This window comes from Talpa occidentalis, unplaced genomic scaffold (assembly GCF_014898055.3).
Source record: "Talpa occidentalis isolate TD23 unplaced genomic scaffold, MPIMG_talOcc4v2.1 talOcc4.6, whole genome shotgun sequence".
In the NCBI taxonomy this organism is placed as follows: domain Eukaryota; kingdom Metazoa; phylum Chordata; class Mammalia; order Eulipotyphla; family Talpidae; genus Talpa; species Talpa occidentalis.
The window spans coordinates 50,014,263-50,041,895 of NW_023604972.1; the positions used below are offsets into that span (position 1 = coordinate 50,014,263).

Consider the following 27,633-nt stretch of genomic DNA (forward strand, 5'->3'; position numbering starts at 1 on the left):
GTCAACAAGTGGAAAAAGCTGATAACAAAACAGGATTGCAGAGAGTGAGACTGTAGTTATGCTTGGAAAAGAAAATCCAAAATGTTAACAATAGGTCTTCCTAAAAGATGAACAGTGTATTTATTCTGCTTCTCTCCCACTCTGCCTGCTTCTCTACCCACTGTGGCCTCTCAGGAGTCCAATAAAAAGCAAGGAGGTCAGCTTTGAGAAAGGGAAATTTGCTATTCAAACAGAAGCAAAGCTTTAGAAGTGTCAACAGGGGTGGGAGGACCGAAATCCCCTGGCCCGCCCACCTACCCTCTCTTTTGGCTCTCTGCAGCAGCCAATATGTCCTCTGGTACATTCCAAATCCTCTAGGCCAAGGCTTTGGGACCCTTGGCTCCCTCCCTCCCTCCTACAGACTTCCACTTTACTGCCAATTAGCACCTCTCAGCTCAGTCAGGGTGAGCAGAGGAGAGCTGTAAAGCCTGGGCTGCTGCCTCTCACCAGACTGACTGGAACCGACTGCCTGAAAAGCTGCAGCAAAAGCTGGTGGGAATAAGTCTGAGGCCTTCTCCCCAAGTCACTGGGCCCCGATTGTTTATTTTTCCTCCTATGTGGCTTCCCTCCCCTGTCCACCCCTTGTCTCCTTCAGTGCAGGCTGGGGGGCTGCCTGATGGGATGGCCTCTGGGAGGTTGGTGCATGGAAGCTCAGTCTCCAATTCAGTGGGCCTTGGGGCCTGCAGAGGAAAGCACCGCCTAGGTGTGGGCAGGCAAGTGTTGGGCAGATAAAAGAAAGCAGAGGAACAAGTTCATACTGAGCTGCATTAGTCCTACGCAGTTATGCCCACATGTCTCTGTGGACTTTCGTGATCATTAATTCTGGTCAGAAACCTACTGGATTGGTGGGAAAGGGGCGGAGGGTCTGCTTATTAACAATGACATGCTAGGCTTGCTCTCAGACCACTGAACCAATAAGTACATGAAGTCCCTTTGGAGTCAGTAACATGCTCTCCACTGCACAGATGAAGAACTGAGATGAAAAGCAAAATAAAAAAAAAAAATTTTAAGAAAAAAAAAAAACTCCATGAAGAGAATCTAAGGTGCTTGTTCAAGGTCACACTGCCAGGAAGGGAAGGCTCTGAGATCCCACTTTCTCCTCCTTAGCCCTCTCTCCCTTTCCACCCAGGGAATACGGGTTCCTCTTCCCCTCCCCCTCAAAAAAGCAGCAAAAGTACCTTTCAAACAGCATCAAGTATCCAGTGCAGTTAAGATAAGTTCTGTGATAAGAAAGTAAATCCTCAGGGCCAAGGCCCTCAGTCTTGGCAATTCCCTGGGAAACAAGCCTCGAATTTATCAGTTATGACACCAGAGAGAGCCCAGGTCACAAACAGGCACATTATTTCTGGGCAGACACAGCTTCTGGAGTGTGTGATCAGTGCAAGAATGCAAAGCATTAGAAGAGCACCATGCCTGCTTAAAAAATCTGCTATCACCATCTTGAAAGTCTTAATAATTGTTTAACAAGGCCTCTGTATTTTCATTTTGACTGAGTCCTGTAAATTTTATAGCTGGTCCTGCTTCTGGGAAAGTTTCCTGATCACCTTCTCCCTATCTTTCCTATCCCCAGTCACAGCACTTGGTGCTAGGTCACCAACTCCAAAGTCTCAGCAAGGGACACCTTCCCAACCAGTGAAAGACACCAACACAAAACCAATCAAATCCATGCAATTAGCCAATAAAGTCTCACGAAGGACACCCAACATCTGAAGCCCATTTTTCCCCATCAAGGTCCTACCACTCCATCCCAAGGTCTTTGGGTCCTTTTTTTTTTTTAAAGATTTATTTATTTATGCACACAAGAGCTAGGGTACAGGCCAGAGATGCGGGGGGTGAGAGGATTCACCAGAGACAGAGTGGGGAACAGAACAGGCAGATTGACCAAAGTACACTGCTGAGGGGAGTAGCTGGCGAGTCAGGAGAGGTCTGCTGCACCAAGTGGGTTGCTCCCTGGCTGGCCGGGGATCAAACTCATGCTGCAGAGGCTGCAGATTGCTTCATAGTGTGGTGCTTAACCCCTTGCACCACCAGGGAGGTCTTGGGTCATTTTTATGGGACTTATAAGTCAGATAATAAGAGGCTCTTTTCCCCTCTGCCTTCTCTTGCATAAGTTTGTACTTGTTTCCATTGCTTTTATTGTTGGGTATTCTGTTTTTCCATCTCTGTCCCCTCATCCCTGATGACTTGCTGTATACACACAATCATAAGGGATGTTCAGGGTCACCCTGATCCCAAGTGAAATGCTTTTCCAAGCTAAGCTAAGATACCTTCAGCCAATTTGTGCTAACACATGTCAACCGAAGGACTGGCTAGAGACAGCTGGTTCAATACTGAGGAGGGTAACAAGCTTCAGGGGTTATTCCTGGCAAATGGGCGGCCTCCCTTAGGGAGGGGTGAGGTCAAAGAACTTTTGACTTTGATACTCTGACATGCCCGTTACAAGCACTGGTTCTCCTCAAAGAGAGTTTAAAAATAACTGCGTGTTTCTGTCCAGATGGCACCTATAATAGAAAGGAATGAATGCAGATTGGTTCTCTTTGATGTCTGGGTGGAAGAATAATGACCTCCCAAAGGCGTGCACATCATAGTCCCTGTTACCTGTGAAAATGTTACCTTACATGGCAGAGGGGAAGTTAAGTTGCAGATGGAATTAAGGTTGCAAATCAGCTGCCCTTAAAAATGACGAAATTATCTGGAATTATCCAAGTAGGCCCAATGTAATTAAGAATGTTCTTAAAAGTGAAAGAGAAGCAGAAGGGGTCAGGGTGATGCTGTATGAGAACTTGACCAGCCATTGCTGGTCTTAAAGATGCAGGAGGTGCCTACAAAGCCAAGGAATGCAGCGGCTTCTCGAAAATGAAAAGGCGAGGAAAAGGAGTCTCGTCTGGAGACTCCTCAAAAGACAGTAGCCCTGAGACACCTTGATTTTGGCCCAGTGAGACCTGTGTTGTATTTCTAATCTAAAGAATTTGTGGCATTGCTGTAATTCCCAACTTTGGGATCATTTGTTACAGAAGCAATAGAAAACTAACACACTGGGTCCTTGGGACTCATCAATGGAGTGTTTTGAATGAGCAGAGCTAAGCAGAGGCACGAAAAGACTCCCAGAGGCACCACACTGCTCCCTCCTGATGAGGAGAGCATGATCACATTGTGAATTAAGTGAAAAGATGAAAAACACCATTTGTTTTTTGCCTGTACATTACCTCACTATCTAAGGAGCCCTCACTTGGGGGGATTCCATGAAAAACTGCCCCATAAAGATGTACTGAGTCCAGAAGCTTCCACATTTACCCTTCATCCTATCAAACTTTAATTATCCTATCTATGAAAGCATGAAAGTGATTCTATTAACTATAGACACTAAGGAATAATGGATGATAACATATAAATGAATTCCCATTTACTGTTGATCCGTTTAGGAAATGCTGCTGTGTTTAACGTGGTTCATTCTAGACCTGCAGCACTTAATCTCTTTAAAGTCACAGGCTCTGCTGAGAATCCAATGGAATAAAAATGCCACACACACAAACCCTACTTCAGGGGCTCATGAAACCCCTGAAGCATCCATTTCTGGCCCAGAACCCCCGCTGCCCTTTCTAGCACCACTGAGAAAGGTAATTTGTGGGCCTTTTAAATCTGTGTTCTTGCAATCACTTCCCACAATTGGTTACTTATTTCCTGCATACACATAAGGCTCACCCTGGCTCTGACCTACAAAACTCCAGAGTTTTTTAAGGTCTAGAGACCCTGGGGGTTACAAACCAGAAGCCTGTGATATGGAGATATGATGTGGGAATAATGAAGACTTAGGGAAAGGAATGCTGAGAAATGACCCAGTAGACTTTAGACAAGGTAGATCTTACAGGCAGAGAGACCCAAAATTATTCTCATTAAGAAGGACCTGATGGCCACCAGAGTGAAGTGACTGAGCCTGGCTAAGAGATATGGACCCGCATCCCTGCCACTGCCCACCAAGAGGGTGGTTCTCTGCCCCAGGGACTTACCGTGGATACTGCTCTCCAATCCGTGCCCACTCCAGAGCTACACTCCACCTGATACCCAAGTCACTGCTGTAGAGAAGTCGGTGCCTTTCAAAGTAGGGTCCCCCTGCAGAACTCAGCAGAAAGACCTTTGTGGCAGCCTGCCTGCAATGGAATAAAAATGCCACCCCCCACAAAACCTACTTCAGGGGCTCTTCAGGCTCTCTTATCAGCTCTGTCATCATGGGAAAATGAGCCCTCCCTGGGCTCCAATTCCTCAGCTGCTAAGTGTGGGTGATACCAAAACAAGTCCACAGCTCCAGATCAAAACCTGAGGGCCAGGGCCTCACTGGTGGCGCAAGGGGTAAAGTCTCAGCACTATCAAGCTGTCAGCAGCCACCGCAGCAAGAGTTCAATCCCCAGCCAGGGGGGTGACCCACATGGCACAGCAGACCTCTCCTGTCTCGTCCGCCGCTCCCCTCAGCAGTATATTTCAGTCAGTCTGCCTGTTCTGCTCCCCACTCTGTCTCTAGTGAATCCTCTCACTCCCGTCACCTCTGGCCTGCACCCCAGTTCTTGCATGTATAAATAAATAAATCTTAAAAAAAAAACAAAAAAAACCTGAGGGCCAGATGAGCTTCAAAATTCAGAATGTCCGAGATTTTAGAAAGGTGACAGAGGGCCTGTGCCCCATGGTAATGTCCTAGGAGGCCCGTCGTCACACACATGCATGTGAAGATGCAGACTAAGCGGGATAGTTCAGGTCAGACTTGCCACCAAGTGAATTCCCTGGATTGTTTTCCCTCTAAACTGGTTATGAAAGAGATTTGCTTCCACAGTTTTGTAGATGTTCTTCAGAATTGCAGGTATTGTGGCCCTGTTACTACTGTATAGGGTTAGTGCTGTGTGGATGAGAGTTCCAAGGTCCCCTCTTCAGACCCTCCCTGCACCCCTGTCCTGGCACTCAGAATAAATTATAACTGGCTGGGGTCGCCGCCCCTATAGGTTGTGGGCAATTCATGGGCTGGCAGGATAGCTTGTTTCCCTGTGACTTCCAGCACCTGGCCCGCGCTAGGCCCATGTGCACAAATATGTGGGAAACGGAAGTTAATAAGACAAGGAAATCTCTGGTCCTGCTTGCCTGCGAGCAGGTGGGAGAGCACATCCCAGAAGTGCTCCTGCTGCTCCTGAAACTGAGCCCGTTTGCCTACTCAGCATCACCACAACGGTGCCTGGAGAAAACCTCTTTCATGCTTTAAAATATGTTTTTGGGGGCCTCCCCGGTGGCGCAGCGGTTGAGCGCTGGGTTGCGAAGCTGCCCGCGGCCTCTGCGGCGCCGGTTCGGTCCCCGGCTGCTCCCCGGCCACCGGAGGAGGGTCCCACATGGCGCGCAGACCTCTCCTGCCGCCCGCTGCTCCCCTCAGCAGTGTACTTCGGTCCTTCTGCCTGCTCTGCTCCCCGCTCTGGCTCTGGTGGGTTCTCTCACCCTCCCGCGCTTCTGACTGTACCCAGTGCTTGTATAAACAAAAACAAAACAAACAAATAAATAAAAACATGCCTCTATAAAAAAAAAAATTATTAAAAAAAATAAAAAAAAAAAAATAAAATAAAATATGTTTTTGTCATAAACTCAATTAATACCCACTAGCAATGGCTCTGACCAGGGGGCGACCCGGAAGATTAGCACTGCAGCTAATCAGCAAAATGTTGAGTCCAAAATCTTGCCTCCGGCCCTTAGGCTGGAGAAGCACCTGGCAGCCCCAGGAGGCCAGAGGTTGGCAACTGCTTCTCCAGGGGTGGGCCCCCTCACAGCAGGCCCCCCTCACAGTAGGCCCCCCTCACAGCAGGGGCAGTTTGGGCGCAGGGCCAAAGGGCCACTTTGCTTTTAGAGCTTGCATTTCTTCTTCCCCACGAAGACTCCAGGCATCAATGGGTTTGCAAGGCTCCCTGCCACTTCTTTCTCTTTGCACTCTCATCACTGAATGGCAGAAATTGAGCGGGGGCTGCCCTGAAGAAGGCTGGCCAGGCCCAGGAGATCAAGCACCAGCTGTGGCTGGAGAAAAAGGGACTGGTAAAGAGAACCTCCATTTTAAGAGAACACAGAAGTTCAAAGCAGGAGGAACTGAAATTCCCACTTGGATGTCTGCAGGGGAGGGGCTTCGGGCCAGTGCCAGCACCCATGTCACACGGTCACGTCGACAGGAGGCAGGTTAGGATGAACTAACCTCCTCTGCCAGCCTCAGGCTGCACAGCTACCATCTCCAACCAGTTGTCATCCCATCCATTGTCATTGTTGCTGGCTCAGAACATCTACAAAGGGCCTTGTATCTCAGGGTATAGAGGGGCCTGGGTCCAGAATGCCCCCTAAAATGTGTCTCACAGCAAAGCTGCAGCGTGGCTCTGCCTACCTGAAAAGGAGGAGCATGACTGAAGGGTCTGCTCTTTGGCAAATGAAGATGACTGTAAAGCCACTGACTCCAGAAATGAAAGAGATCTCACAGTCGGCTTCTTTTCATCTTCACACTAAAAATGAATGAATTGACTAGACCCAGACATTTCTCCATAGAGTGGATTTACAGCACCAGCACCCTAGTCTACTTCTGGGAGGGAACTGATGAGCTGACATGACTCCAATGCTGGGTTGGTCCTTTTGTGTGGGGGGGAGGGCTGGGAGGGGGGTGACACTGGGGAGATGCTACTGCATTGAATTAGACCCCACAAGGTTTCTGCCTAGGGCTATTTGAGGCTTTCTGCAGGGTTTTTCTTATTCCCCCCACTCTTCTGAATAGTTTTCCTACTGGCACCTAAGGGACGATCCAAGCACCTCTCCCCATTCCACCCCCCAAAAAACAAGCTCATCCCACCCCCACAAAGCATCCTCCAAGTCCTATCACTGGAGGTATGGGACCACCAATGAAAAGAGAATCACTGGTCCTCTTTCCATTTTACTCCTGTCCCACCAGTGAAGTTGCCCCTCCCTCCCAGTCACAGCCCGGGGTTAGGAGAAAATGTATAAAATGTCACACATGTGTGAGCACCTGCTAGCCACACTCCTAAGATGCTGCTTTGGAACAAGCCTAAGGAATTTCAGGCTGCTGGGATTTCAGGTGATGCGACATAGAGTCTTAAGGGGCAGGGGGTTGCCGTGTGTAACGCTGAGGACACAGCACCATTCCCAGGCCACGTGCTCCTGGGACCATGCGCCTCCAACTCACAAGGTGTAAGAGTCACCTGTGGCAAGTCCTGGGTCCAGCTCCCACTCTGCAGATCTGGGAGGAGCCCCCAAATCTGTGCATTCAACAAGCAGCTCAGAAGACCCCGATGCAGACAGTCCGCACACCACACTGAGGGCCCTGACTTGCTCATTACCTAATCTGCTTCTCATTCTTACCCAGTTTCACTTTAGAAAACTGCTTCTCAAAGCTATTTGTGCCACACAGCTGGGGAAGTTAGTAGGGAAAAGATGGCTCCCCAGCTGAGGTTTACCATGTGGATGATGTAGCCAGGATTACCCCAACAAATACTCAATAATTAGGTACTCACAGGTGCAATTGTCTGGAATTTGCTTCAACCTAATCCAAGAGGGGAAAAAAAAGCTATAAAGGACATTACTAGGATACCTAATGACATTTTACTCTCCACTGTAGATGAGAAAACACCATGGTTAAATTTCCTGATTGTGATAACTGAACTGTAATTATATTCTTATTCTTAGGGAATACATACTGAAACATTTGGAGACAAAAGGGGAAGGTATCTCTGACTTAATCTCGAATGGTTCAGAAATATACACACACATACAAAGCACATACATGGAGAATACCACACGGCAAATCGGATAAGATGTAAATGTTTGGGCCTCCCCTAATGGCGCAGCGGTTGAGCGCTGGGCTGTGAAGCTGCCTGCAGCCTCTGCAGTGCTGGTTAGCCGGCGAGGGTCCCACATGGTGTGACAGACCTCTCCTGCCACTGCTCCCCTCAGCAGTGTGCTTCATCAGTCTGCCTGTTCTGCTCCCCGCTCTGTCTCTGGTGAATTCTCTCACCCTCTCACGCTTCTGACTGTACCCAGTGCTTGTATAAATAAATAAATAAATCTTAAAAAAAAAAGAAAATGTTTGCATATGGGAGTTCAAATTCCCTGACCTCACAATTGTTTTGTGTCTGAAACAATATAGGAAAATAATAATAATTAAAAATTACAAAGAAAAAAATCCCCAGACTCCATTCTCTTTAGTTGTGTATATGTCTGAAATATTCTCTCACGAAAACAATTTTCTGTACCAAGTTTTGGGTGGGTGGAGTGGCCCCAACCCTGGGCTAGCCAGAGCTGAGATTATGGTAAGGAGGCCAGGAGTGCGGCCTAAGTTGTGGTGCTGTCCTCCCACATGTCCTTCAACTCCCAACACCTAAAGATATGGCTTTACTGTCTTATTGGTACAAGGTTACCCTGTGATGACAAAATTAACATCAAATCTTTCCAGCAGAAATCTTACTTAAAGGCAGTTATAAACTAGAATATAAAAAATGCCTTTTCGAGACACATTGCCTCTATCACAAAAGGATTTTTTATGAGGACAGGTGAATTACTATCCCAGAATTAAGATTGAGCTTTAATGCCTTTCCTTACATGGTTTGGGGATATAAACATAGGCCAGAATGATACATTGTTTTTTATTTAAGTTCTCATTCAATTAGAATAGAGTAGTGAAGGAATACAGGCTGGAGGTCATATAATGATCTGGTAACAAGAGGACTCATAGGCAGAGATGATAGTTAAAATATCTGACAACCAAAAGACACTCACCAATCAATCAAAACCAATCAGAACAGATACAGATTTAAGCCCTATGACTGGGTCAGACATTTATCTTTTAGTTTCTAGATTGGTAGGAATAGCAGGAGTAACTCAGAAGCCAACAGGTTCCTACTGTTTCAACTGGGAGAGCCACAGTGGTAGAGACTGATTGAATTTCAGCTCTGTGCATGAGGGAATATTAGCTCTAATAACTGTGGCTTATTCTAACCCTCATGAGGGCTATGCCAAGTTTAGGTTCATATCCAGTCTATACGCAGAAGGTAGTGACTTAACTCCCTCCAGAGCTCCAGATGGAGTCAAGATCCTGGAGTAATTTGAGCATAATTCAAAAATGTTAATGACTCACCCACTTTCCAGGAGCCATGGAGCCAAGCACAATGGCTTTGGAGTGGGAAATAGAAGGAAGGAGATATTTGGGCATTATTCACTCTTGCTAATAAATATCTCCTTTTTGCTTATAGAGACTCCAGGGCAAAACAAATGCTTTCAGGGACATTCAAGTGAGTCATAGGCTGAGAATAGAGATGAGCTTCATTGTCACCACCTGCAAAGTTTGTGAGCATATTTATTTGAGGGGTGGATAACCAATCATTCCACGAAACAGTTAAAGTTTAGAAACATTTCTAATTTCACGTGTGCAACTTTTAAAGAAGAGTATTTTCCATTTTCTATCCACGCCAATATTGCTGACATTACTGGAGGCAAGTCAGAGCCGGCCCTCTGAGTTACAAAAGCCAGGAGGGTGGTTGTTGTTTTTAACACAATGCCTGGCTCAGGTCATCAATAATTAATTGTTTGCTTGATAAATGCTTTTCAATGATGAGGTGAAGGGTGCTATGGGAGGAGGCCTTGCCCATTTAGGCCACAGGTTTCATTTGTAAGTTATTATCCCTTCAGGGAACAAAGCTACGCAAACACAGGCAAATTGCAAGTATATGATGATATCCACATGACAGAGCTACAGGAAAAATGTTAGTTAAACCGACTTCTCTAAGCTTGTTTTTTTGCCTTGGAAATGTTCTGGACACTTCCAAGCCCACTGGAATTTAATCCTCCTCCTCCACCCTCCATTTCAAGGGGAATCTCAGGGAATTTTCACAGCCCCAGAAATCTTGATTACCACATCAGTGTCACCTAAGTGGGATGTACAGTAACGACCAGCTCCTAATACAGCCACTCAACAATCACCCACGGTGCCTCTGATTAAGCACTTACCTTAAACAGGCACTTTACATGCAGATTTTGACTCAAAGGTTTTACACAATGGCCACACTAGAGTTTTCCACACTGTCTGCATATTTCCCCCTGTCTGCACTTTCAAATACTCAAGCCAGGGAGGGTGATGGGGGAGGGGCGGGGAGGGACAGAGAACAATGGACTATGGTAGAGGACTTTGGGGAGAAATCCTATACTGTCCAAAAATTAACAAGGATGTAAAAAAATAATAATAGTAATAATAATGACAAATACTCAAGACAAAAGCTATTGCTTTGTTTCCCTCATCACATTGTTAGCACCTTCCTCCTTAAGTAAGATACTTCAAATCTAGGTTGCTTGTATAAATAAAAAGAAACTCTGAGGATAAGTGGACTTTTAAATGCCCTTTTAAGTTAAATTTGAGGCAAGAGAACAGAAAGTTGGTCTTGACTTCATCACTGAAGGGCTGCGTCACCAGCAACATGAAGAAAATGACCAACCCAGAAAACTATCACTGTGGGGAGATTCTCACCAGGGAAAACCTTGTGAGAGAACACATTCCACGTCACTTGTTTCCATCTTTTTCTGTTTAATTCATTTCTCCCTCAGGGGACTGGCAGTTCGTTGTGCCCAGAGCAATCTTCCCCAGCCTAACAGCATAGAAAAGCCCAGAAGAGCAAAAGAGAGATCTGTAAGCCCTCGCGAGGTCAGACACTGCTACCAAAGGGCATGCAATGTCTGGGGCTTTGAGAAAGGAGAACCTCTTCTCAGTTCTTCCTCCAAATCACACAGAGAGTTCTCGAACCAAGAGAAAACATTCCTAAAATGAAGGGACAAAAGGCAACTTCCTTTGATCACACAGTGATTAAACTCCTATATTCACTTATACCTTCATTCCTTCACCCAGCACCCAGCACTGTCGGGAAGAAGCTGAGTGCTGGGTCTGGGGGAGGCAGAAGTGCCACTGACCAGCTCAGAGCCTCAAGGAAAAGATACTGGTTGTAAGGACAACACAGCAGGATTTAGACAAGCCTAGCAGGGAGGAAACAGAGGGGAAGAACACACTAAGACATAAAATACAGAAAACAGAGCCCTTGGCGGGGTGGAGAGCGGAAGGGGGAACAAAGTGGGGTGCTCAAAAGGACTGTGATAGTCAGCCTCGGGTACTCTGGCGGTGGAAGCAGTGTGGGGACAACATCCGAGTGGGGATGCTATACTTCTAAAACACAAACAAAGATGGGCCTCCCCGGTGGCACAGCGGGTTGAGCGCAGCCTCTGCAAGTGCTGGTTCGATTCCCAGCCAGCCAGGGAGAGACCCACATGGTGCGGCAGACCTCTCCTCTCCTGCCCCCTGCTCCCCTCAGCAGTGTGTTTCAGTCCTTCTGCCTGTTCTGCTCCCTGCTCTGTCTCTGGTGAATTCTCTCACCCTCCTGTGCCTCTGGCCTGTACCCCAGTGCTTGTATAAATAAATAAATCTTTGGAGAAAAAAAAAGAAAAGAAAAAGGAAATGAAAAGAAACTAGAGCCTTTCCAGGGAATAGAGAAGACACCAAAGAGGGAAAGTCAAGAGGGAGAAATGGAAGCTTCTGAGGCAGAACTGAGGGCTATCCCAAGCTATCTTCAAGCAGAGTGTGGATTTGTTTGGCTCTTAATCCCCTTACTCCCTTGTTGCTCAGTGGGCAACCCTGACAAGGTTGAATCCCTTGCCAATGACTGATTTAACATAGGGTTTGAGGTACAATCTTGCAGAGATCTGAGGGAGCATCAGGTATGACGCAACCAAGAAAGGATTTCTCTCATAAAATGAGACTTCAGATAAGGGCAGCCTCTCTCTTGACCTGTAGGACACAGGTGTAATTCCGTTGTTGCCTGGAACTCTGGCAGCCATGTTGTAGCAATGAGGATAATTCAATTTGACAGGGTGACCATGGCAGAAACGAAACCTCTTTGATGACACCTTTCGGTCATCCCAGAAGTGCCCTACCTCAAGAGTTTATCAGCAAAATTAGAAATCTTTATCATTGAAGTCATGTGAAGATGAGCTTTGTCCTATTTGCAGCTAAAAGCATCCTGTTACAATGTGCTTCTTAATTTTGTGGAAAGCAGCCCTCCCCTGAGGCTTCCTCACCTTTACCAGTTCATCTGTTAAATAGACAAGCTGAATTCCCAAAGGCCATGCACAGAACCTCCCTGTTATTTTTCCCCAGCTCTATTCATGAAAATAAAATTAATTTTCTAGCCCATGAATTAAACATTGCTGCTGTCGGCTGAAAGATTTTAGCAACAGCCTTTTGTTGGCAAGAGAGGCAGGATCCTGACATGTTCTAAAATAAGCTACAAGGAGGCAGAAGGGGAGGAGGGGAGGCCATTAAAAGGCGAAAGTCCCACTCAGGTTCAACTTGACTGAATTTTCAACCAGCGGCTAGACTTGAGGCTGGGGGGTGTGTCTCTAACGTTATGTGTAGACGAGTCACCTGGATATCTTATTAAAATACAGATCCTGGGCCTCCCTGGTGGCACAAGGGGTTAAGACACAACCTATGAAGCTATCCGCAGCCACTGTAGCACCAAGTTCGATCCCTGGCCAGGAAGCTATGCACATGGAACAGACCTCTCCTGACTTGCCCGCTGTTCCCCTCAGCAGTGCCTTTCAGAAATCCCAAATCTGCCTGTTCTGTTCCCCACTCTGTCTCTGGCGAATCCTCTCACACACACCCCCACACCTCTGGCCTGCATCCCAGCTCTTGTATGCATAAATAAATAAATCTTTTAAAAAAATAAAAAATAAATAAATACAGATACTGTTTCATTAGGTCGGGGAAGGGGCCTGAGATTCTTTATCTCTAACAAGCTCCCAGGTGATGTTGACACAGCTGGGCCATTGCAGACAGCTGGACCCATGGGGGCCTCCAACCTTTCCTAGTAAGCATCAGACTGCAGTTTTCCCAACATCTGAGGAGATGGGGAGCAGGCCTGAAATGTGGGTTAGTGAGAACCAGCTGTTAAATTAGGGTTCGAGGGAGGATGTGAGGTAAGAACAAGCCCCTCTACACATATGTACCTTTTAGAGACATAGGAAAGAGCAGAGAACAGAGGAAGAAAGGGGGAAAGGATGGCACTCAGGTCTGGTATAAGTGGATGGTTGTATCGTTGGGTCAATTTAGTGACCTAGTTCTAGAACAGTAGTTCTGAGTCTGTAAAATAAAAATGTAATGTCAACAGTGACATTAATCCCAAGCTGACAGAGGAGCCTCCATTGCGCACCTGCTCCCAGCAAGGGCTGCTCCTGTTCCAAACTGAATCTTTGCTAAAGAACTTCGGGTGTCTGGTCTGGAAATTGGGCTCCAGATCATTCCATCAGAGTAAAAGCCATGGGTGTGTGTGATGGGCAGAGACAAGACGGCAAGAGTCAGATGGGCTGGAGGGCAGCCTCTCCACAAGCCCATTCTCCCAGTCCTCCTGAGTCTTCCTCCCTAGGATCTGGCCCCTGGTCACCCCCAGGCCCTCTCTCCCCACTCACTCTCACCTCAGCAGAACCATCAGGTCCTGGAACAACCTGCCCACTCTCATTGCGAGCTCTGCTTGAGCCTTTACTGTGGCTGCAAAGCCACATCACCCAAATCCCTCTGCAAGCAGCCTCTGCCAGACTCGTTCCTGCTACCAGCGCCTGGGGAGGCTCCCGGTCTCCCCCAAGCTGGTGTCCTGTAACTAATCCTGCCTTGCCGGTTATCACCTATGAACCTCGCCTGTCTCTCCAACTGGGGTTTAAGTGCTATGAGGCCAGAGATAGTGCCAGTGCCTGGCAGGTAACAGGTGAGTTATAAATATTATTGAGGGCCGGTCCTCCCTGGTGAAGCAGCAAGTTGAACACCGCGCTGTGGGGCTGTCCACAGCCTTTGCAGCACAGGTTCGATTCCCGGCTGGCTGTGGAGAGACCCACATGGCGCGGCAGACCTCTCCTACCTCACCCGCTGCTCCCCTCAGCAGTGCCTTCCATCTGTCTGCCTGTTCTGCCCCCCACTCTGTCTCTGATGAATTGTCTCACCCTCCTGCACCTCTGACCTGTACCCCAGTTCTTTTTTTTTTCAAAGATTTATTTATACAAGAACTGGAGTACAGGCTAGATGCGTGGGAGGGTAAGAGGATTCACCAGAGAGAGAGTGGGGAACAGAACAGGCAGACTGAGGAAATACACTGCTGAGGGGAGCAGTGGGCGAGACAGGAGAGGTCTGCTTCGCCATGTGGGATTCTCGCCGGCCAGCCGGGATCGAACCGCGCTGCAGAGGCTGCGGACGGCTTCACAGTATGGCACTCAACCACCTGCGCCACCAGGGAGGCCCTGTACCCCAGTTCTTGTATAAATAAATAAAATCTTTAAAAATATATATAATTGAGGGCCTCCGTGGTGGCGCAAGGGGGTAAGTCTCAGCATTATAAAGCTATTGTCAGCAACTGCAGCATGAGTTCCATGCCCAGCCGGGGGGGCTGACCCACATGGCACAGCAGACCTCTCCTGTCTCCGCTGCCTCTGCTCCCCTCAGCCACGTGTTTCAGTAGATCAGCCTGTTCTGCTCCCCACTGTCTCTGGTGAATCCTCTCACTGCCCCCACATCTCTGGCCTATACCCCAGCAGTTCTATGATGCATAAATAAAATAAATCTTCAAAAAATAATAAATAAATATTATTGAACAAGGGAATTAAAGCACGGTTCTCAGTTCAGCTATGTATCAGAAACATCTGAATGACAAAAAATAAATAAATAAGGCCGGGACATCACTCCTAGAGATTCTCCTACAGTAGGTGTCATTGGAGGTCCAGGATTCTGAAATTTTTAAAGGGTCCAAAATTTTAAAGGATCTCCAATGGACTGAGATTGCAGCCACTTTTGATTAAACATTGGAATGGAAAAAAGGAATGAATTAGTGAAGGAAGGACTGTGTGACTGAACATGCACGTTTCACTGCGAGGATCCCTCTCCAGGACACTCACACATGAAGCAAATAGACAACGAACTCTTGTGCGGACAGCTGGGACCTGCCGTGTGGCCGCCCTTGCCCTGCCAGGGAGATGAAATCAGAGACAAACTGTCTTCACTTATGACCAGGGCCTTCTGACCAAGGGGTTGGCTGGGACAAGTCTCAGCCCCCAAGGGTTGAGCCAAACCAAAGGAAAAGGGAAGTGAAGCACCATGGGAACGTGTGGCCGGGCACAAAGGCTAACATTTGTCAACTTCCAGGCCAAGGTCTTTGCTGTATGGTTTCATCTCATTCCAGCAGGATCTGATGTGGTTGTGCTGCTGTAACCCTAGTTGTGCGGTTGGGGACACTGTGGTTAGGGAGGGCAAGTGATCTGCCCAAAGCTGAACAGGGGGGGCTTTGACTTTGAACCGAGGCCCTCTGACTCCAAAGCCCATTCCCTGAGCCCCAAGGGTGTGGCATGTCCCCAGCAACATGGCATCTGAGAGCAGAGAGACAGGGAGACTGCACAGCCAAAGACACAGTATCAAAATCAAAGCTCAAGAGCACAATGTCACCCAAAGGCGAGGCTGTCTTTGGGAAAACCTTAAATCATCACGGCTGTCATCTGCTTATCAATCTATCAATGGCTTTTCAAGAAATGTTTGATTTTACAATTAGAATACACAAAATTATTGTAATGTATACAATACATAAAACTAGGTAAGGCGAGAACCAAAATGTTACTACAAGATTATGATCAAACATTTGAATTAAAAGGGTGTAACTTGGGCCTCCCTGGTGGTACAAGGGGTTAAGACGTAACCTATGAAGCTGTCCACAGCCTCTGCAGCATGAGTTCGATCCCTGACCAAGTAGCTGACCCACATGATGCAGCAGACCTCTCCTGACTCACCCACTGCTCCCCTCAGCAGTGTATTTCACTCAGTCTGCCTGTTCTGTTCCCCACTCTGTCTCTGGTGAATCCTCTCACCCCCCACACCTCTGGTCTGTACCCCAGTTCTTGTATGCATAAATAAATAAATCCTTAAAAAAAAGGGGGGGTGTGCCTTATAATCGAGCCACAAGCACTCAAAGCTGAGGAAGCCGGCGAGGGTTTCATCACTCAGGCCCCCACCGTGGGAGGCAATGAGAGCACGAAGCACTGAGTGTCCACTCTCTGCCAGGCCCTCCAACATGTGTCCCACTTCTTAAAACAACCTTCAGCTCAGTATCACTGTCCCAAATCACAGGCCAGGAGACCAGGCTCACCAAGTGGACACCGTCATGTCTGAAGTTGAGCTAAGTGACAAGGCCCAGATTGCGGTCTGGTTTCCACTCTGCAGCACTATTCTTATTTCACATCACAATGCAGTCTGCAGTGACCTTGACCAGTTTTAGGGGAAAAAATGAGTTAATAATGTTAACCTCAACCTCTATTTATATTTGTTGGAACTATTAAGCCAGCAAAAGCACACTCCATTCTCCGGTTCCGCCGCACTCCACCCTTGGGGAAGGCCCATAGTGCTGCCCGTTTATTAAAAATGCAAGAGTTGCAATAACAATAGACTGAGAATTACAGGGTTTAAAAGGAAGACTCATTTATGTTTTTTAGCTTTTTAGTGATTTCATTGAGCATTAAAGATTTTTTATGACTCAAGGAGATGGGGAGTGAGAAATAACAAGGCAAATCTGAGACCCTGAGACATTGAGAGAAGGGATTTGACCCTGTTATTACAGCATTTGCAATGGACTGTGTTCAAAAAACCCAAAAGAAAAACACGAAAGACCAGGTGAGTTGTCAACTGAATAAAAAAAAGATTCTTATTCACAAAAGAGTCGTCTTTGGGGGGAAAAGAGGAAGAAGATAGAATAAACGAGAAGGATATGAGGGAGGGAGGAATTACAAGAGGGATTTGTGTTCATTTCACTTTGGGGGATTTTGAAAAAGAATCCTTGTTTTCAAAGTGAAAGCCATCTTTTCCATGCAAGAGAGGTAACGAAGCCAAGTTCTGTGACAGCTTCAGAGTACAGTATTTATTGTGCTGCAAGAGAGCTTTTTTTCCCTCCTACTAAAGAAAAAGAGCCAGTTTCGGGACCAACAATAATAATGACAACTAGTAACTACTGAACACCAGCCAAGGGCCAGGCACAGTGCTAAATACTTCACATATATGATCTAATTTACTCCTCACAACGACATAAGCAAGTAGTATTAAAATATCCATTTCAGAGGTGAGAAAGTTGAGATTCAGAGCTGTTCATTCATCCAAGACCATGTAGCTGGTCAGTAGGTGAGCTGGGATTCACATACAGGGCTGACTCTGCTGAGCCTTTCTCACCCTTGAAAACCCACATATTTTTGGGGTTCCTCAACAACTTTAGGGACTTGATGAAAAAAAACGTAATCTACCAAGAAACCAAGATCACCCCAAAAGGTGGATGGAGGTTTCCCAGTGCCTGAAAAAAGAAAGCTCATCTTTGGGCAACTTTCAGAATTGGACAGAATTGGACTGGTGGACCAGCACCTCCCAAACCCCAGCCTGTCCTGCCTTCCTACCCCCTAGACTGCCTTGTTAGTAGTTCCTAATACTTCTCAGCTTCCTTACTACAGGTTGAATCCCACTCAGAATGGTCCAGATGCTCCAGCACCCGGAGGGCATCAGAGAAGTCTGTATCTACCTTGAAAATTGTCATGTTTGCCTGGTGCAGGATGGAAAGTGTCAGCAGGGCAAATTACTGCTTGCCTACAAGGTACTGTCCAGTGAGGAAAGAACCTGTGATGTCACCATGGGGAACATTTAGGGGACTTGACATTTCCAGAGAAACCAGAAAAGTCCCTGATGTTTCTGGAAAGCAATACACAGAACGCCTGGAAGAAATCAGGGAAAAGCCCCGCTGGGAAGGAGCCCCAGGTCTTCTACCACAATACTGTGACCCTCATTCCATACTCCCCTGTTCTATTAATACTCATCTAAATTCAGGGCCTGGACTAACAAGCTCTTTGGCCCCAAATCTTCAATATAGGCACTTTTGTGAGCTCAGGCCTTCAGGCAAAGATTTTTAACTCCAACTGGAATTAACTTTGTGTCCTTGAAACTCATAAACTCATCCCTCTGGACCTGGGGACACAAGGAGCATTCCGTTCTGACAGTCTGCCCACTCAGAAAACAGGAAGGATAAGAAAGGAAAACAACTGGATCTCGTCCAAAGGAGAGTGATAAAAAGCTGGGGGATAGGCACTGGTGGAGGTTGATGGATCTTTCGTGGATGACATTTTATCACCACACAAATGACTCCCGCACACTGCACACCTCACACCCCCTCTGCTGGGTGTACTGCATGGATGCTTCTTGTTTCTAGGGCAACCTCACCTGGGGTGAGGGGTGGAATGAAATAGATGGGCGAAGACTATTTCCTTGACAACCCAGGTCCCCGAAGAGGATGAGCAACCACTGGGGCATGAACTCAGCCCTAAAGCTAGACAGGGCTGGTGGAGGGGGTAGTGAAAAAGGCATTCAGCTGGGGGACATTTGTGGGTCAAGGCACTGAACTTTCTCTGAAATTAACCCTGAGCCCCGGCCCTCTGCCCTGTGTAGCTTAGCCATCAGCATAACCCCCTTGGCTGATCTCTGCCCCTCATGTTTTCTTCTCACAATATATTATTCAGGTGGGCCTCCCCTGGTGGCGCAGTGGTTGAGTGTTGGGCTGCGAAGCTGCCCGCAGCCTCTGCAAGGCCGGTTCGATTCCCCGCCACCGCTGAGGGTCCCACATTGGCGAGCAGACCTCTCCTGCCGCCCACTGCTCCCCTCAGCAGTGTATTTCGTCAGTCTGCCTATTCTGTTCCCCAGTCTGACTCTGGTGAATTCTCTTACCCTCCCGCGCTTCTGAGTGTACCCAGTGCTTGTATAAATAAATAAATAAATAAATATTTTTTTAAAAAAGATATTATTCATTCATTTGTTTGAATGATTCGTTTGTTTGGAATATTTCTAAGCCACAATTTTGGGCCTTGAAACTACCATAGCCACAACTGTCTGGTTTTGTTTTGTTTTGTTTTGTTTTAATGGAGGTAATGTGGCACAGGTCAGGAGACAACTTATATTCAGAGAATGGAGTTGATGAAAAGTAAGTAAGGCAGAAGACTCTGCAGGGAGGTACAAGAATGGGGTTTGGCAAAATCCCTCACAAAGGAGAACCCAGTTCTTGCACTGAGTTAATTTTTCCAAAGATGCTGGAGGAGTCTGGGGCTAGGAGGCTTCTTCCGGCCAAGGGCTTTCAAAATAAAGATTCTATGTTCACCACGGAGAGCAGTATTGGAAAAGGCAGGAGTGAACTGGCAAATCTGGCTCCTGGTGGTGCCAGGGGCAACAGGGTTTGGTGGCTGTAGGGAGTGGAGCCTGTGGGCTCTGTGGAGTACCCGGCATGTAAAATAATATTTTAAGTACTCATGTCTCCCTGAACTCTCTGACACTGCAGATATTAAGAGCATTGGAAGCAGGTGGGCTCTGAAATCCAAGGGCACATCATGGGCCTGAGAGGGTGAGGAGGAGCTCCATGGAGGCTCTAGGGCTATAAGGGTTTTTGCTGGCAGTGTGGGGGTGTCTGCAAAGCAATGGCTGAACATCTTACAGTCTAACATTTAAAAATTACAGAAGGAATGCAAACTGAGAATTAAAACAACCCAAAACAAAAACCTTGATGAAAAGGACACAGAATTGAGGAAGTGCATTGCCTGGGGGTAGGAGGAGCAGGAAGTCAAAAAGAGATTTAGGTTGAAACCTTTAAAAGGTTTCGTAGATTTCCAAAGACCCTCCCCCTCTCACCAAGCCTCAACTCTGTTCCCTCCCTCAGACACACCCCTCCTTAGATGTACTCTAGCTCTGATAGGGTTTGCTTCCAAGAACAGGGATTGCACAGTTTCAAGGGAAAGTGTGGAACCTGAGTGGCCCCATTCTCCACCTAGGCATCTGAAGCTGGCCCTGTGCCAAATAAGAAGCTTCATGGCAAGAAGTCTTCTCTTCTTCCCCTCTGGAAATAAAAGTGGGTTGTGTTTCTCCTGGCCCCATTCCTTAGAGATCTTGGAGACAGCGCTGAATGGGCTTCTTGGGTTACCTAGAAGAAATTCTTAGCCCAGGATATTAGAGGGTGCCCCTTTTGTCCTATCTACTGTCTCTAGGGTGACTAAAGACAAAACCAGTGAGGGGGTCATCGAGGTGGTCCAGAGGTCCAGGGGAGTCCTGTAGGGGTGCGGGGGGGGGGGTCGGGTTGTCTCCAGGATTCCCTCCCCTGTCTGCAGGTTTATGGGTGCTAGGAAAAAGGGTGGCGGGAAGCTACAGGTACAGGCGATAGACCTGTATTGGTCAGAAGGGGGACAGGGCCTGCAGGGGACTCTGCACCACCACAGTCGAAGCTTTGTCGGGGGCTGGGGAGGGGGCGGCGCAGAGCATTCTCCTTGGGCTCCGTTTGTTTGCCGAGAAACTTCTGGGATCACAGAAATGCAGCTGCAAATCACGCAGGGGTCAAGGGTAGGGGCCTTGCAGGGGCAAGAAGGGAACAGTTTCCTTCCATCTGGTGAGCGAAAATCAAGACCTTCCTGCGCGGTCACCCCACCTCTCCACTCCCTTTCTTGTCCTTAACTCGGCCCCAAGGTCCGTGGCCGCGGAGCACGCTGAGAAGCTGCACTGAGAAGCTGCAGGCGGCGGATCAAACAGCCCCGGGGAGCCGCACTGGCGCCGCGATCACCGCGCGGGTCCTCCCCGCTGGAAGTGGGGATCAGCCAGCGCCTGGCGTCTCCCTTCGCGCGCCTCTGCGCACAGCGGCGGCGCCGCAGGACTCCGGGTCCCTCCCGCTCTCCATCCGGGAGCCGGCCAAGGCGCCTACTCGGGCAGACAGCGGGGGAGGCAGAAGTTGGAAATACCTGGACAGAAATATCTGTCCGTCGCGAAGGACCGGCAACTGTGGGCCAGCGGGTCCAGGGCGCGCGGGCGGAGCCGGGGGGCGCGCTTGGGGACTCCGCACCGCCCGCAGCCCCGCGGCGCCCCGCGACCCCGCGCGCCCTGGCCCGGCGCCGCCGCGGTGCCCGGGTGGGACTTACCCCAGAGCAGAGTGAGCGGCTTGGCTTTGGGGATGAGCACCAAGGAGTACACGGCCCCCAAGTGGAGCAGGCTCATCAGGACGACGTTCCTCCAGACGATGTTCTGCAGCTGCCCGCGCGCGTCCGGCCTCTCCGGGCCGCCGTTAGCCTCCGAGCCTTCGACCCCCGCACGGATCTCCTCCTTGGCGCGGTGGAAGGGGACCTTGGCCCCGTCGGCCGCCGGGCCTGGCATGGCTGGGGAGAGGTGGGCGCCGGCGGCAGCGGTGCAAGCAGGAGCTCTGCCGGCGCGGAGCTCTCCGGTGGGGGCGGGGGCTTCTGCCTTTTAGGGGGGAAACCCGCACCTCGCGTCCCCGCCTTCGCTGGTGCCTCCGCTCTGCCCCCGGCGTTCAGGCTGGCCTAGGGATGCAGATCTCGGCGCCCCGCATCTGTTGCTGGCGCGCCACCCATGCCGCTGCCGGGGCGCAACTCCGCGGCAGGGAAGAGGAGGCGAGTGTGAGGGGCGGGAGGGGGTGCAGGGGAGTCGGGGGAGGAGGGTGTGGAAGGAGCGGAGACGAGCGGCGGAGGAGGGAGCACTCGCAGGGAGCGGGGAAGAAAGACCTGCATAGCTACAGCCAATCAGGATCGCCCGTGGGGCTCTTAAAGCGAAAGGCGCCCCCCTGGCCTCGGCTGCCCGGGGTCCCCGAGGCCGGCTGGGGGAGTCGCTTGGACCCGCGGCGGGCAGCCTGCTCCCCGGGGTGGGGTGGATGTGCTCCCGGGACCCGAAGCCCGCAAAGCGGCACAGCACTCCTGCTGTTGCTGTGCTTGTTTTGTGTGCGCCTCCACTTCCCAAAAATACCTTTATCCTTGGAAAAATCTTCTTTACCCCCTTCCTTTAAAGCCACAGGCCACCGTGTTGAAGAACGCAAAATACTTGGCCCTGAGTCGCAGCACAAGTTAAGGCCAGATCCTGGATGAGAATCCTAAGTGTCTGCGCCTGCTGGTTCGTAAGCCTCCTTGGGCCTGATGAGGGAGGAGGGAGGGCAGCCCTCAGTCAGGCACACAGTAGGTGTTCAGTTAGGAGACTGCCTGTTAGGTGATGCATAAATGATTCCGAGGCCGGTGAGCAGGCAGTGGCTCTTTGCCCCACACGCAGCACATCAGCAACACTGCTCTGTTTATGGCAAAATCTTGCTTCTGCTGGACTGTCCCCTTATCCTCAGTTTGTGGAACAATACCTTCAAGTCAGCACCATGGAGAATGGGGCTTTAAGGGGGGAATCCCCCAGAATATTCCAAGGAAAATTAACCTACGGAAATTTCGTGCCTGCTCATTACTCTCCTCCTAATGCAGATAATATGGAGCTGTCCACAGGGAGCCTTAATTGTACAGACATGCAGACAAGGGTGAGCTGGATGCCTCCCAGCACATGTGACTTCCCTTGCAGACTTAGCAGGAGGAAAAGGAAGGAGGACTGGAGGCCAGGGGCTCTGAGTTCTTGTTCTAACTCACTGTGACCCAAGCAACTCTCCATCACAGATATCCTTACCCAGGAAACATAGGGGATCTTTATTCTTCCTTCCAGCTTGCAAATTCTCTGAAGGTGAGCTTGAAGGCAAATCATTGCATTGACTTATGTTGTCAAATAAAGCTCACTTTTAGACTACTCATTGTGAGGAGTCCTTTGGAGGATTCCAGAGAAGGAAAAAATGTATAAAGAACTGACTTCATAAAACAGCCATACATAAGCATCTTCTTGTTAGCAGACCTTATCAGATCCAATCAGGCAGATAAATCAATGTCCAGTTTAAAAGTGAATCAAGTCATGTGGCTTGTGGAATCAGGACGTGTTATGATACTGCTTCAGATAGAGCTGAAATTATGGATTGAACGGAAATTTGCCTGGAGACCAGATAACTTTCATACTTTAAGACAGTGAGACAAAGGACATGAAACTTGGCGGGGCAGGGGGGTGATTTTTATCAGCCTGTTCAATATGTGAGAAACCACTTTCTTTTCCTGCTACCTCTGCTCCCCACTCCCACAGAGCACATATTCCCTGTGGCTCTCTAGTTCCTCTTGTTGCTCTGCTATAAAACTCTCTGGGTTGTTGTAATGATTCATTCCACCGTCTAATCATTCAGTCATTTGTTTGGCCCCAGCTCTGTGCCAGGAATAGTGGACACGGGGGATACGAGCATGTAAAAGGTAATTCCAGAAAGGAACTCCCCAAAAGGGAGGAACGACAGATCAAATAGATGTAACCTCTCAGCTATCCCCTTGGAAGAACAGCAAGCTCCAGGGCATTATCAGAAAAAATTCTTGCTAGATATCAAGTATATAGAGAGAGTCTGGGGGAGGCATCAAAATAGTTCCTTTCTTGCTCAGGAGTACCTCATCTATTTGTTAAACTACTGTAACTTGAGTCTATCTTGAATAAACATCTTCTCTTCACTCCAAAGGACCAGATGAGGTGGGGCCAATCATTTCTGAGTGTTGGCCTCAGGATGGGGAAGGGCCATTTGAAAGTGGTGAGGGTAATGGAGAGAGCCCTTTAGGTCTTCCAGATCCTGCCTAAGAAAGGATGGCCAAAGGGCAGTGGCGCTCCAGGTGCTGCTTCAGAGCGAAACCTCTCCAAGGTACAAGGTAGACACACCTTGCTAATGACCATCCCTGGGAGCATATTGTGCCTTCAGGGCTACTGTCTCTACTCCATCTTGCCAAAGACCCTCAGTATAGGCACCTTTGCTTAACATCTGGTGAAGACCAGAGAAGTAGAGGAGTATTTGTTTCACCTCAGAATGGGTGTCAAAGGCCTTTAACCCTTATCCTGTCAAATAATACCAAAATGTGGTAAAAGTCCTAATCATGTTATATGTGAGAAAAAGTGGAGGCACAAAGGAGGAAGCAATTAATTCACACTAGAGAGGGAGGAGAGGGGTGATGTCTGGGTAAAGTACTTACCATCCTAACCAATTTAAGTGTGCAGTTCACATTATTATGCATCCAATCTCTAGAACTTTCCATCTGGAAACTCTAGACCCATTAAACAACTGCTCATTTCTCCCCCTGGTAACACTACTCACTTTCTGCTTCTGTGAGTTTGACTGCTCCAAATCCCTCATGTAAGGGCAGTATTTGTCTTTTTGAGACTGACTTATTTCACCCAGAATGTTTTCCAGGTTCTCTGTTGTAAGAACATTCTTGCTGTATGTGCTGTGCCAATATTTCCTTCATTTTTAAGGCTGAATGCTTTTCCATTTTATGAATAGGCCACACTTTGCTTTTTCATCTGCCTGTGGACACTGGGATGCTTCCATCTTTTGGCAACTGTGAATAATGTCTGTGAACATATGTGTACAGCCAGCTCTTTAAGACCCTGCTTCAATTATTTTGGATTTTTTAAAAATTTATTTATTTGTGCATACAAGAACTGGGGTACAGGTCAGAGGTGCGGTGGGTAAGAGGATTCACCAGAGACAGAGTGGGGAGCAGAACAGGCAGATCTACTGAAATACACTGCTGAGGGGAGTAGCAGGTGAGTCAGGAGGGGTTTGCTGCACCATGTGGGTCACCTCCCTGGCCAGGAATCGAACTCATGCTGCGGTCGCTGCGGATAGCTTCATAGTGCTACGACTTAACCCCTTTCACCACCAGTGAGGCCCCAATTACTTTGGATATTATGCCTAGAAGTTATATTGCTGGATTTTATGGGAATTCTATTTTTAATTTTTGAGGAATAGTGGTTTTCCATAGCAGTGGCACCATTTTACATTCCCACCAACAGTGCATCCTCACTAACACTTTTGTTTTTTGGTTTTTTGGATTTCAGTCATCCTGATGGGTGTGAAGTGATATCTCAATGCAGTTTTTATTTGCATTTCCTTAGTGATATTAAGCACCTTTTTATTTGTTTGATGGCTGTTTGTATGTCAACTCTAGGAATGTCTATTCCTGTCCTTTGCCATTTTGGAATCAGGTTGTTTGGTTTTTTTGTTATTGAGTTGTGGAAATTCTGTGTATTCTTTGGATATTAACAACTTGTTAGATAAATGATTTGTGGATATTTCTACCATTTTTTATCACTTATCACTGTTGGTTGTGTCCTTTGGTGCACAAAATTAATTTTGTTGTGGTCTAATTTATCCATTTTTACTTTTGGTCACTATGCTTTTGGTGTTATATCCCAGAAATAATTGCCAAGTCCAATGTCCTGAGCCTTTCACCGTTTTCTTGTAAGAGTTTTCTAGTTTTAGCTCTTCTAAAGTTAATTTTTGAGTGACTTTTTGTATATGGTGTCAACTGAGGGTCCAACTTCATTCTTTCGCATATGGAATTCCACTTTTGCAAACCTCATTTGTGAAAAAGACTTCTTCCCACCTAAAACAGGCTGTTGGCTGGCCTCCCTGATGGCGCAAGGGGTTAAGCACAGCACTGTGAAGCAGTCTGCAGCCTCTGCGTTACAAGTTCAATCCCCAGCTGGCTAGGGAGCTACCCACATGGCACAGCAGACCTCTCCAGTCTCACCTGTTGCTCCCCTCAGCAGTGTATTTCAGTCAGTCTGCCTGTTCTGTTCCCCACTCTGTCTCTGGTGAATCCTTTTACCCCATAGGGATGTGAGGCTTTGTTCTCCCTGTTTCTAAAAAACAAAAACAAAAACAAAAAACAAATTGTGAGCCCTCCCTGAGGATCATTTAACCATATATACAAAGGTTTATTTCTGGACTGACTGATTCTGTTCTGATGAGGCCTAATGATTCTGTTCTGATGAGCTATACTAGCTATATTGGACAGGAATGTTCACCAGACCAGAATTTGAAACCAAAGGTGGTGTCTAGATTTAGCTGGAAAAGACTCAGCCAGGTACGTCAGGGTTAAGGAAGGCTTCCTAAGGAAGGACAAGTAAGAGTTGTCATTGTCAACGAAGTATGAGATTATCAATATAAACTAAAAGAACAGTTTTGAGATGTACTAAGAGAAAACCATCATACCCTGAATGCTAGATTCTGACCAGCAGTCTGTGCCTTGGTGTAGAAGTTGCTTCAGGTACAGAAGATAGGAAGAAGACAGAAGACACAGGAGTGTTAAATGGTAACATTACTAACACTGTGAGAGACGCTTGGTAAGGTGTGTTCTGGCATAGTCAGGAAGGCTTCCCAGAGGAGGTGGCATCAAACAAGGCCCGGAAAAAGAGAATGACTTGGCAGAGACTCCCATTTGAAGAAGTGTGTGAAAAAAGGCAGAGATGGGAGTGAACTTGGCAGGTTATCTAAGACTGTGCTTTTTCAAAGGATGTCAAGATTTTTAAAAATTGTGTCAAGAATATTTGTGGAGGGCCTCCGCTGGTGGCGGAGGAGGTTGAGCACCGTGCTGTGAAGCTGTCTGCAGCCTCTGCAGTGCCAGTTTGATCCCGGCAGGCCAGTGAGGGTCCCATGTGGCGCAGCAGATCTCTCCTGTCTCGCTGCTGCTCCCCTCAGCAGTGTATTTCGTCAGTCTGCCTGTTCTGTTCCCTGCTCTATCTCTGGTGAATCCTCTCACCCACACTCCCGTGCAACTGGCCTGTACCCCGGTTCTTGTATATATAAAATAAATAAATCTTTTTTAAAAAAGAATATTTGTGGATAAAATGCAGGGTCTAAGGAGAAAGTAATGAGAAAGAAAAACTCACTCATGAGGTTAGATATTTACAGTTCTCACCTCTATGTTCTTCTGAAGGAAATTAACATTTGGGCTATAGGAACTAGTGTTGTGAAACCGATGGGGCCCGGGGGTGCCCAGGGACCCGGAGGTTCTTGGGTGCAGGAAATAATTTATGTGGAGTCAGAGTAGGTAAGAAGGGAAGCTTTATTGCAGGTGAGAGTGCACACTAGAGTGAGTGTGGGCAGATTCAGGGGAGAACCCCACCTTGGGTCTTAAGGCTGCTGATGTAAATATTTGCTTGTTTTGAGGGGCAGGGGTTCACATTGGGATCCTGAAGCGATTCTGACTAGTTTTGTTTACCAAGATACTGGCCCACAACATCCCTGTTGGTTAAGCAGGATAGAAGTTTTATTTATTTATTTATTTGTTTATTTTAAAGATTTACTTATTTATGCATACAAGAACTGGGGTACAGGTCAGAGGTGTGGGGGCTGAGCAGATTCACCAGAGAGAGAGTAGGGAGCAGAACAGGCAGATTGACTGAAATACACTGCTGAGGGGAGCAGCGGGTCAGTCAGGAGAGGTCTGCTGCGCCATGTGGGTAGCTCCCTGGCCGGGGATCGAACTCACGCTGCAGTGGCCGTGGACAGCTTCATAGGTTGCGTCTTAACCGCTTGTGCCACCAGGGAGGCCCCAGGATAGAAGTTTTGTAATTAAGTCTTCCAGCATGAGATACAGGGTCTAAACCAGTAGGCTCTGGATCACTTTGCTCTGGATTGTGCATAGAATGTTTTTCCCCCAAAGATACTGGGTGGGGTAGAGTGGAGGGGAGGGGGGAGAGGCAGGGGGAGAACTGCAACTTCTGTGTTAAATTCCTGTGTACCTCAAAATTGCCCCCGGTTGTAGCCTCCTTGGCGCAAGGGGTTAAGT

At 47.9% G+C, this 27,633-nt stretch overlaps 1 protein-coding gene across 1 annotated transcript in view; it reads right to left on the bottom strand.

The window, feature by feature from the left end:
* The window catches only part of SCD5 (stearoyl-CoA desaturase 5), a 156,827-nt gene extending 135,217 nt beyond the window's left edge, over positions 1 to 21,610 (bottom strand). Inside the window, exon 1 of the mRNA XM_037530577.2 lies at positions 21,088 to 21,610. Coding sequence (XP_037386474.1) covers positions 21,088 to 21,319 — 232 coding nt within the window. The 5' untranslated portion in view covers positions 21,320 to 21,610. The remainder of the gene's footprint in view (positions 1 to 21,087) is intronic.
* Positions 21,611 to 27,633: the final 6,023 nt, after the last annotated feature.